At 43.5% G+C, this 10,186-nt stretch overlaps 1 protein-coding gene across 1 annotated transcript; it reads right to left on the bottom strand.

Annotated features, from left to right (window-relative positions):
* Nucleotides 1-8,708: 8,708 nt before the first annotated feature.
* Nucleotides 8,709-9,931, bottom strand: LOC111881611 (thioredoxin H-type 1). The gene is made up of 3 exons (XM_023878015.3): nucleotides 9,447-9,931; nucleotides 9,045-9,167; nucleotides 8,709-8,952 (listed from the first exon to the last, which is right to left on the bottom strand). Exons 1-3 carry the CDS (start codon nucleotides 9,531-9,533, stop codon nucleotides 8,803-8,805), a joined length of 360 nt encoding a protein of 119 aa, XP_023733783.1. The 5' UTR covers nucleotides 9,534-9,931; the 3' UTR covers nucleotides 8,709-8,802.
* Between the last annotated feature and the right edge of the window lie 255 nt (nucleotides 9,932-10,186).

Genomic DNA, 10,186 nt, shown 5'->3' with positions numbered 1-10,186 from the left:
TTCTCTTCAGTTGTTTGACGAGCAGTTTTCGGTGGACCTGGTTCCTATTCCCCTGCGAGGGAATAAGGTTATTGTAGGCATGGATTGGCTAAGCCCCAATGGGGTGGTGATTGATTGTGAGCTTCAGCTAGTGAGGGTTCGCACTCCCAGTGGGGGGAGTTAGTAATTCAGGGCGAGAGGCCACAGCGCGGACCAACCTTTTGTTCCGCCGCGAGAGCGAGACGCTATTTTCAGTAGGGTTGCGCGGGTTATGTAGCTTATGTCTTGGATGCCCGGGAGAAGGGCAAGACGACAGTTGATGATGTTTCGATAGTGAGAGACTTCCCGGATGTATTTCCCGAGGATTTACCGGGAATACCTCCTGAGAGGCAGGTTGAGTTTAGGATCGACCTGATTCCTGGTGCGGCTCCGATAGCCAAGGCACCGTATCGCCTAGCTCCCCCTGAGATGCAGGAATTGTCTACGCAGCTGCAGGAGCTGCTAGACAAAGGTTTCATTCGGCCGAGCAGTTCGCCTTGGGGAGCGCCGATCCTGTTTGTGAGGAAGAAGGATGGGTCGCATCGTATGTGTATAGATTACCGGGAGTTGAATAAGGTAACGGTGAAGAACCGTTACCCACTTCCGAGGATAGATGATCTGTTTGACCAGCTTCAGCGAGCGTCTTGGTTCTCCAAGATTGATCTACGCTCCGGGTATCATCAGATGCGGGTTAGGGATAAGGATGTGCAGAAGACTGCTTTCAGGACCAGGTATGGTCATTATGAGTTTGTGGTGATGCCATTTGGGCTCACCAATGCCCCAGCCGCGTTCATGGATCTCATGAATCGCGTGTGCAGGCCGATGCTGGATCGGTCAGTGATAGCATTCATAGATGATATCTTGGTATATTCCAAGACGCAGGAGCAGCACGAGGAGCACCTGAGGGAGGTGCTGGAAGTTTTGAGGAGGGAGAGACTTTTCGCAAAGTTCTCCAAGTGTGAGTTCTGGTTGCGCGAGGTGTAGTTCCTTGGTCACCTCGTCAACCAGAAGGGTATTTTGGTGGATCCGGCCAAGATAGAGGTCGTGATGCAGTGGGAGGTCCCGAAGTCTCCATCCGAGATTCGGAGCTTCCTAGGGTTGGCAGGGTATTACCGGAGGTTCATTCAGGATTTCTCCAAGATAGCAGTGCCACTCACCCAACTGACCAAGAAGTCGGTGGTATTTTGTTGGGGGCCTGAGCAGCAGGCAGCGTTCGAGACCTTCAGACAGAGATTGTGCGAAGCTCCGATCTTTACCTTGCCAGAGGGAGTAGAGGACTTCGTAGTCTACTGTGATGCCTCAATCACAGGTATGGGAGCAGTGTTGATGCAACGAGGCCATGTGATAGCTTACGCCTCGAGGCAGTTGAAGCCTCACGAGGCTAACTATCCTACCCATGATTTAGAGCTGGGGGCGGTTGTGTTTGCCCTCAAGATTTGGAGTCATTATCTTTATGGGGTCCGTTGTACTATCTACACGGATCACAAGAGTTTGAGGTACCTTATGGATCAGCCGAGTCTGAACATGAGGCAGAGGAGGTGGTTGGATGTGCTGAAGGATTATGATTGTGAGATCCTTTACCATCCAGGGAAGGCCAACGTGGTAGCCGACGCCCTAAGCCGCAAAGTGTCGGCAGCCCCTATCAGAGATTTGTGTTTGAGGATGACAGTGATTACTCCATTGTTGGAACAGATCAGGGAGGCTCAGGTTGAGGGCCTCAAGGAGGAGAGGCAAAAGTGTGAGAGGATAGTGGGCCGAGTAGCTTCATTTGATTATGACAGTCGGGGATTGCTGACACTTCATGGGAGAGTGTGGGTACCGTACTGGGGTGGGGTACGGCAGGTGTTGATGGATAAGGCTCATAAGTCTTGATTTTCTATCCACCCAAGGGCGACGAAGATGTATAGAGATCTTCGACCCGATTATTGGTGGCCCTGCATGAAGCGGGATGTCGCTTGGTATGTTGAGAGATGCCTAACCTGCAGGAAGGTCAAGGCGGAGCACCAGAGGCCTCACGGCAAGATGCAGCCGTTAGACATTCTCGTGTGGAAATGGGAGGACATCACCATGGATTTTGTCACCAAGCTTCCCAGGACCGCACGAGGAGTAGATTCGATATGGGTAGTAGTGGATCGGTTGACGAAGAGTGCTCATTTTATCCCGATCCAGGAGAGTATATCGGCAGAAAAGTTAGCCGATATCCATGTGTGTGAGATCGTGGCACGTCATGGAGTGCCGGTGTCAGTGGTGTCAGACCGAGATGTCCGTTTTACATCCAGATTCTGGAAGCGGTTTCACGACGAGATGGGTACTCGTCTTCATTTCAGCACCGCTTTCCACCCTCAGACGGACGGGCAGAGCGAGAGGACGATTCAGACTCTCGAGGACATGCTCAAGGCATGTGTTCTAGACTTCGGTGGCAATTGGGATACGTATCTTCCGTTAGCGGAATTTTCATATAACAACAGTTATCATGCGAGCATTGATCGACCTCCCTTTGAGATGCTTTATGGGAGGAAGTGTAGGACCCCGATTTGTTGGGGCGAGGTCGGTCAGCGAGTCGTTGGGAGCACAGAGGTGGTGCTCAAGACGACCGAGTTGATTCAGCAGGTCCGTAGTAGACTGCAGACTGCGCAGAGTCGGCAGAAGAGCTACGCCGACAGGAGGCGTTCAGACTTGGAGTTTCAGGTAGGCGATATGGTCCTTCGAAAGGTCTCACCTTGGAAGGGTGTCATCAGGTTTCGGAAGAGGGGCAAGCTGGGCCCCAGGTTCATTGGTCCTTTCAGGGTTTTGGCCCGAGTGGGTCGGGTTGCTTATCGGTTGCATCTTCCAGTAGAGCTTAGCCAGATCCACAACACTTTCCATGTGTCTCAGTTGAGGAAGTGTTTGGTGGATGAGTCAGCAGTTGTTCCCCTAGAGGATATTCAGGTTGATAGCAGCCTGAATTATATTGAGAGGTCGGTCGCGATTCTGGACCGGAAGACAAAGACCTTGAGGAACAAGGCAGTTCCGTTAGTGAAGGTGCAGTGGCAACACCGGAAGGGGTCTGAGTGGACGTGGGAGGCTGAGGAGGAAATGAGAGAGCACTAACCAGAGTTGTTTGCAGATTCAGCCGTAACAGACTTCGAGGACGAAGTTTGAGTCAAGTGGGGGAGAATTGTAACGCCCCATCTCTGGTATGTTGTTTCCGTGGCATTTATTTAGAAGATTTCTTGAGGGACTCGGTGAGTCTATGGCCTGACTCGTCGAGTAGGGTCGAGTTTTCGAGCACGTGTTAGTCGGCGACTCGGCGAGTCTGCCTGCCAGGTAGAAAACCTAAATCCCCGGGTTTGCACCCTATTTAAACCACCTTATGAGCCCCCAAACTCGTCCCCTTCACCCTCAGAGCATCATTTAGCAAACCCTAATCATTTCCTTGTTTATTTGTGCATTTCTTGTGTGAATCTTGAAGTTTTGAAGAGAAGAAGGAGGCTAGATCCAAAGGAGAAGAAGAAGATCCAAGGTCTTGCTCCCATTTCAGAGTTCATTGAGGTATTAGCCGATTTCCTGTTGTTTCTATGATTGATTTCTCTTTAACAAGCATATTTAGCCTCTTTTATCCATTTCTTAGCTTGTTCTTAGTAGAGAGATCACATTAGATTGATTAGCCTTCGAATCTAGCCATGTTTCAGTCCCAAAATCGTAGATCTATCACCTTTATGGAGCCATTTTGCATGATAACCCTAGATCTACTCTTCTAAGTGCCTTTTTAGCCTTTATCTCCTTTTTCATGTGTATGTACACGTAAAGTTGGAAACTTTACGTGGTAAATCAGCCTTAGGGACTCAGATCTATAATTTGTATGCGGTGGTGTTGAGCAGAATCGAGTTCTTAGGATCTGCATGCATGCGACTCGGTGAGTCGTTCTTCGGACTCGGCGAGTCAGGTCGCGAGTCCCCGATTTTACCCTTTGAGTGATTCCGAGTGGAGGCCAGTGAGCAGTAGGATGGACTCAGTGAGTCGGAGGTTAGACTCAGTAATGGAGGGACTCGACGAGTTGTTCATACAACTCGGCGAGTCCAAGGCAATCTTCTTAGCTCAAGAACAACTCGTCGAGTTGTTCATATGACTCGGCGAGTCGGATGCAGATTGTCTGAGTTCTTGAATCGAGAGGGTACTCGTCGAGTAGATGCCATACTCGATGAGTAGCCACGAGTAGGGTCGAGAAGTGAGACTAGAGACTCGGCGAGTTGGCGGCCCAACTCGGCGAGTCAGGTCAACTGTAGGTTGACTTTGACCGGGAGAGTTGACTTTGACCAAGGGTAAAAGAGTCATTTTACCCCAGTGCAGTGATTAGCTTTTAATTGAGTGTGTTTATGGATTTGTAGCCGGGGAGATACCGGAGCTGCAGCAGTTAGCTTCTAGATCCATTCACATAGCAGCCAGTTCATGAGGTGAGTTTCCTTCCAGTAGGAACGGGTCTACGGCCACAATGCCGGCCCGTTTAGTTAGTAGTAGTTCCGGACTTCAGTCCGAAGCAGTAGTTCAGTATGCTTGATGTCTATGTGATTCAAGCGTGTTTGTGTGTTATATGTTCCGGACTTCGGTCCGATGCAGTATGCAGTATATGTGTCTATATTAGTTGATATGTGTTATGCTATGCCATGATCAGTTAGTTCCGGACTTCGCGGATTGGGGAAGTTCTGTGCTTAGGGACTCGGCGAGTCATCGGATTGACTCGAAGAGTAGAGTCGGTCAGGGGTTGACTTTGACTTTGACCAAGGGTTGACCAGTTGATTTCCAGGGGCATTTTGGTAATTGTTGGCATTTGTTTTGAGTTCAGTGTTTTGGTGGTTGGCCAGTGGTGGAGATCGTATCAGTGGTTGGATCAGCTTGGGTTTATCTGTTCTGTCGGCGGTTGCGAGGTGAGTTATCCTCACTATATCGACAGGGTCTACGGCACCAAGGCCGGCCCTTTTATCGGATTGTGATTCGGGTATCGTTGTTATGTTTTTGTTTGTTGTGTTGCATCCTGGTAGTTAGGATGGTATATGTTAGAGACCTGGTTAAGGTCGGTATCCTGCTATATAGGATGATGCTATGCTAGTGACCGGTTAGGTCGGTATCCTGGTTAGGATGATGTTATGCTATGTGATCTGTTAGATCGTTTGATTGGATGTGATATGTTATATGATTGAATGTTTATGTGCACATGGTTGTTGGACTGGGATTAGGTTGAGGCGGGACCTGCTTTGTGCTGTAGGCCAACATACCCAGGGCGGACCGATTATCCCGAAGGCCCAGCGAGCGGTCCGGATAGGCTGTAGGCCCCAAGAGGGCAGACCAGACGTGCCGAGGCTCGGAGAGTGGACCAGGCCGACTGAATGCCCAGTGCGGGCGGACCAGTCATATTGTAGACTCAAAGAGTGGACCAGGTGGATTGAAGGCCCGGTGCGGGCAGACCAATCACACTGTAGACTCGATGTATGTGGTTAGACTCGAAGGGTGGACCAGGTGGACTGAAGGCCGGTGCGGCGGACCAGTCACACAGTAGACCCGAAGTGTATGGTTGTTATGTGTTTTGTTATGTTATGGCATGTTACGCGTGTATGGTATATGTGGTTGGTATTTTGGGGATATCTCACTAAGATTTCGGGCTTATAGTTGTGGTTTAATGTTTTCAGGTTCTTCAGGAGACCGTGGCAAGGCAAAGGCGTGATCGTACCGCTCCTCGTGATTATGAGTTGTGATGTGCTTCTGGGAAGACTCTGAAGTAATTGTATTGAAAACCTTTTTGTAATAATTTTATGAAATCGGGTTGTTTTTGAAAAGTTTAAATTGGTTGGAATTTTATGGTCGTTACGATAAAATAGGGGTTTAAGGGGTCTGGGTTATGAAAAATAAGAGTTTGGTGGGATTCCCGACGTCAAAATCTCTTAAAATGAAGAGAAGGTCCGAAATGGACAAAAATTCGGAGTGGAGTCCTGAATCTACGAGGGTCCGAAGTGGGTCAGGAAGTTTCGGAGCCAAATCAGTAATTTCCGAAGTGGCTGGTGTTTCCAAGAGGGTTCGGTTCTAGAGTGCCTTCTTTTAGTACAAGTTCCCAAAACCATGTAGTTTTAATAATCATACCTTTCTTATGATTTTACAACATAGATTATGTTTGTTCAAGACAATAAGTATATCATAAATATTTGTACCAATATAAACCATAACTTATGTAAATAATATTTTATCTTTAACAAAAGATGAAAAACATGAAATTATTTATGGGATAAACAAAGTTTTACTTTTATCCCCCCCCCCCCCCCCCCCCTCCCCTTAAAACATAGAGAAGCTTGAAAAATATGGGGGTATGAACTTACCTTGGTTTGGTTTGGTGGATGATTTGAAGTGACGAAGTGAGGATTTCAAGCCTAAAACACCTGAAGTGCTTGTTGAACTCTTTGAAGCTTGTGATACCCTAAGAATGTTAACACATAATATTATGTGTAAAATAGGATGATATGGACATGAAAATGTATTAAATCACTAGGGATTTACGAAATACTCACCAAAGATTAGAGTAAGCTTGAAGACTTTAACTCATTTAAAGCTTGGAGTTACTCTTGAGAGAGAATGGAAATGGACAAAAGGTAAAATGATAAGAGATGGTGGGGCTTTTTGGAAGGAAATCGTCCAAATATAGGGAGGAGGAAACTTGATGTGATACTTACATGGGAATCTGTTGGTTAATTTCATGGATATATGTTGAATATTAAACTGCATGGGAAACTGGTGGAACATCTTTTTATGAAGTCAAACCCTCTTATCTTCTTTATTGGCCAACATCACTTTATGATTTAAAATAATATCTTTATAAATCTTAAATATTATTTTATGTAAATATGTTTTAAATATTCAAATTTGGCATAAAATAGGGGTTTAAGGAGTCTAGGTTATGAAAATAAGAGTATGGTGGGATTCCCGACGTCAAAATCTCTTAAAATGAAGAGAAGGTCCGAAATGGACAAAAATATGGAGTGGAGTCCTGAATCTGCGAGAGTCCGAAGTGGGTCAGGAAGTTCCGGAGCCAAATCAGTAATTTCCGGAGTGGCTGGTGTTTCCGAGAGGGTTCGGTTCTGGAGTGCCTTCTTCCAAGATTCGAAGGAGTTCGGGTGCGAGTTGGTTGATCCTTCCAGAGTGATGTGAAGCTTTCCGAAGTCAGAAGTTACGGATCAACAATTGTCCGGAGCGACATTGTCCGGGTGAGAGGTTCCGAAGCCAACTCAGGAGGTCCCGAAATAGGAGGTGTTCCGAACCAAGAAGAGAGGCTCCGAGAATGAATAGTGTATTCCGGAATGGGCTTGTTCTTTTGAGTTTTCTCCTTCCGTTTTAAGCTGTTTTCGACTAAGGAAGGGATAAGATGTTGCTGGTCTTTATAAAAAAAATTGAAAGAGATTTGAGAGAGATTGGGAGAGATTTGAGATACATAGAGAGCTTTGGGAGAGATTTGAGATAAAGAGATATTTGGGAGAGATTTGAGATAGAGAGAGATTTGAGGTAGAGAGATATTGGAGATATATATATATATATATATATATATATATATATATATATATATATATACTTTGTATTATAATTGTAAAACATACATTAGGAAACATAGTTTTAAACCTTAATGTATTAGTAAAAGTTGAGTTGACTGAGTTGACTTATTGCCTTTAATCAACCTTAATTTTCCGGTTGTTGCATCATCCCCTCGTTAGAGGGAAATTCGTCCCGAAATTTAGAATTTTTGAGTGGGACTCCAAGGGTTGTGGAAAAGATGTGGGTATTCTCTATCCATGATTTCTACAAGTTCTTCTATGTAGTACTGTCTCACGTTGAATTTGATTACATGAGTGAGATTACAAGAGTTTCGTCAGTCAGACACTTATTAGAGTTGGTTATGTGGGATGTACGATGCTTAGTTCTTGTGGTAACCGAAGTGTATAGGATACCAGACCGATCTTGGCGAGGATCTCGAATAGTTTAATGATGTTTGTGTACTAGACGCCCTAGAGGTAGTGTTTCTAGATACACAACGAAACTAGCTCAAAGCCACGAAACCAAAAAATCGAGATTTGAACTAAACTTTGGAAAAAATGCATACCACAGGGTCCATTTTGCGGTTTTGTCGTTTTTATTGAAGAGACAAAGATATGTGAATTTTTCCAATGTTGGGTTAATTTTATTTAGTCTATTATGTAGTTTTCCTTTTATTTAAATGAATGTAACTTTTTTTTTATAATTATAAGCTATTGTTTTTATTTGTTCATTTATCATTTAATTTATTGAATAATTGAAAATTTAAATAAAAATTGGTGATGTATAGTGATGAGTACCCTAAAACGGTGGAGACATACCACACTTTTGATGTGATGTTGTGACTACTTCTATGGCCTTATAATCTTTTGTATAATGTCTAGCATCTCAATCGCATGTGATTAGATTCTGTAATTAACGGCTGTTCTATACAAGTCTCCATTTATATTGTTTGTCATAATGTCATATAATAGACATGAAGTGTTACAGTTAATATATACGTGTTACAACTAACAAGATATTTAAGGCATTGTTCACATTACCAAAAGTATTGTCTTAAACATCAATTATAAGCATTAACTATCCTTTTATAATGACAAGTAAAAAACCCAAACACCAACCATACAAAAGCCATTTTGTTTACATCACAACAACTTCCATTTATGCATAAAGATAAACCACAAGTCATAAACATGGTTACACAAAAAGTTGCTCACAATCTTTCATATTTAGAATACATTAAGCAGAAACAGTAGCATCTCCTGCATGTTTAGCGACACAGGCACTAAGTTCATCTTTCTTAGCACCCACAACCTTGTCCACTATATTTCCTTCCTTAAGAAATACGAATGTTGGAATTGACTTCACTGAGTACTCCTGAGCAATGCTCTGTAACACCAAGAAACACAAATTCCTTATTTTTAAATACCCAACATAGCTCTAAAACAATTTGAATTCGAAGATGATGGGAGTAAATTTACCCTAAGTTCGTCAACATCAACCTTAAGGAAGGTAACATGGGGAATATTACTAGCAAGCTCAGCCAAGATTGGTGCAATCATACGGCAAGGACCACACCATGAGGCTGTGAAATCCACAACCACCTGTCAAGATTTCCATTCAGATCTTAACTTCAGTTGCTAAATGAATAAAAATGTTATCTTTTTGTATTAGATTGAAGTCACATATGACACATGAATATGATAGATACATACAAGCTTACAACCTTCATCCAGTCAAGCTACTACCTACTGAACATACTCAAAAGGATAAATCCCTGAATTAAAGCAAAACCACATAATCGAATGCATAACGAATAAACTCATATCATAAAACTAAAACAAATTCTAAGTAGATGAACATAACAAGGAAGTTGAGGTTACCAATTTGGTAGAGCCGACGTGCGTGTCAAACTGCTCCTTCCATTGGTCGACGGTGTGGCAGCCGATAACAACTCCTTCTGACGTCATTTTTACCCCAAACTTGTCTCTCAAGAAAACCTAATTCGAATTCGTGAAGCTTTCAAATATGTGTTTAAAGGTTGAAGAATGAATGAAGATTGTGTAGCGCTGAACGCTGTTTATATAGGGGCATATCCCTTTCATGCCTGATCAAAATTACAGAAATGCTCTGCAACTTGTTAAAGGTCAAAGGATCGCTGTTATTAAAAAAAGACGCATGAAATGTAAACGCATATAAATATTTCTTAATCATTCTAAATTTGTCGATGGGCATAAACAAAACGGGCGTCATAAAACCTGACGTAAGCGTTTGCGTGGGCCCGGTGCGCTGGAACATACAAGGGTCGCCGTGGTTTTTAGCAATATATATCAAGCGTTTTGTAAATTTAAAAAAAAAAAAAAAAAAAAAAAAAAAAGTAAATTAGACGAATGCTTCCTGTGGTTTAAGTTAATATGCCTTTTTCATCTTTTAACTTTTTTTAAACTCGAATGGTCACTTTTGTATACTTTTTATTGTGCGTTTAGTCCTTCTTCTCTTCGACCTAAAAAGATTATTTTGTCTTTTCTTATTTTTTTTATTTGTTTATTTATTTATTTTTATTTATATTATTAAACAAATTAAGGTCTCACCATACCCTCTTCCTAGCTGCCCCTTATCTCCC

The sequence above is a fragment of the Lactuca sativa genome, chromosome 4, assembly GCF_002870075.4.
Source record: "Lactuca sativa cultivar Salinas chromosome 4, Lsat_Salinas_v11, whole genome shotgun sequence".
NCBI lineage: Eukaryota > Viridiplantae > Streptophyta > Magnoliopsida > Asterales > Asteraceae > Lactuca > Lactuca sativa.
This window is presented reverse-complemented; position numbering and strand designations above follow the sequence as displayed.

Bases quoted from the DNA above. Each gene is read 5' to 3' on its own strand.
- LOC111881611 (XM_023878015.3), bottom strand. From the start codon at position 9,533: ATGACGTCAGAAGGAGTTGTTATCGGCTGCCACACCGTCGACCAATGG. The intron at 9,168-9,446 runs GTAACCTCAACT...AAATCTTGACAG, and splicing joins ACGTCGGCTCTACCAAATTG to GTGGTTGTGGATTTCACAGC. The intron at 8,953-9,044 runs GTAAATTTACTC...TTGGTGTTACAG, and splicing joins TTGATGTTGACGAACTTAGG to AGCATTGCTCAGGAGTACTC.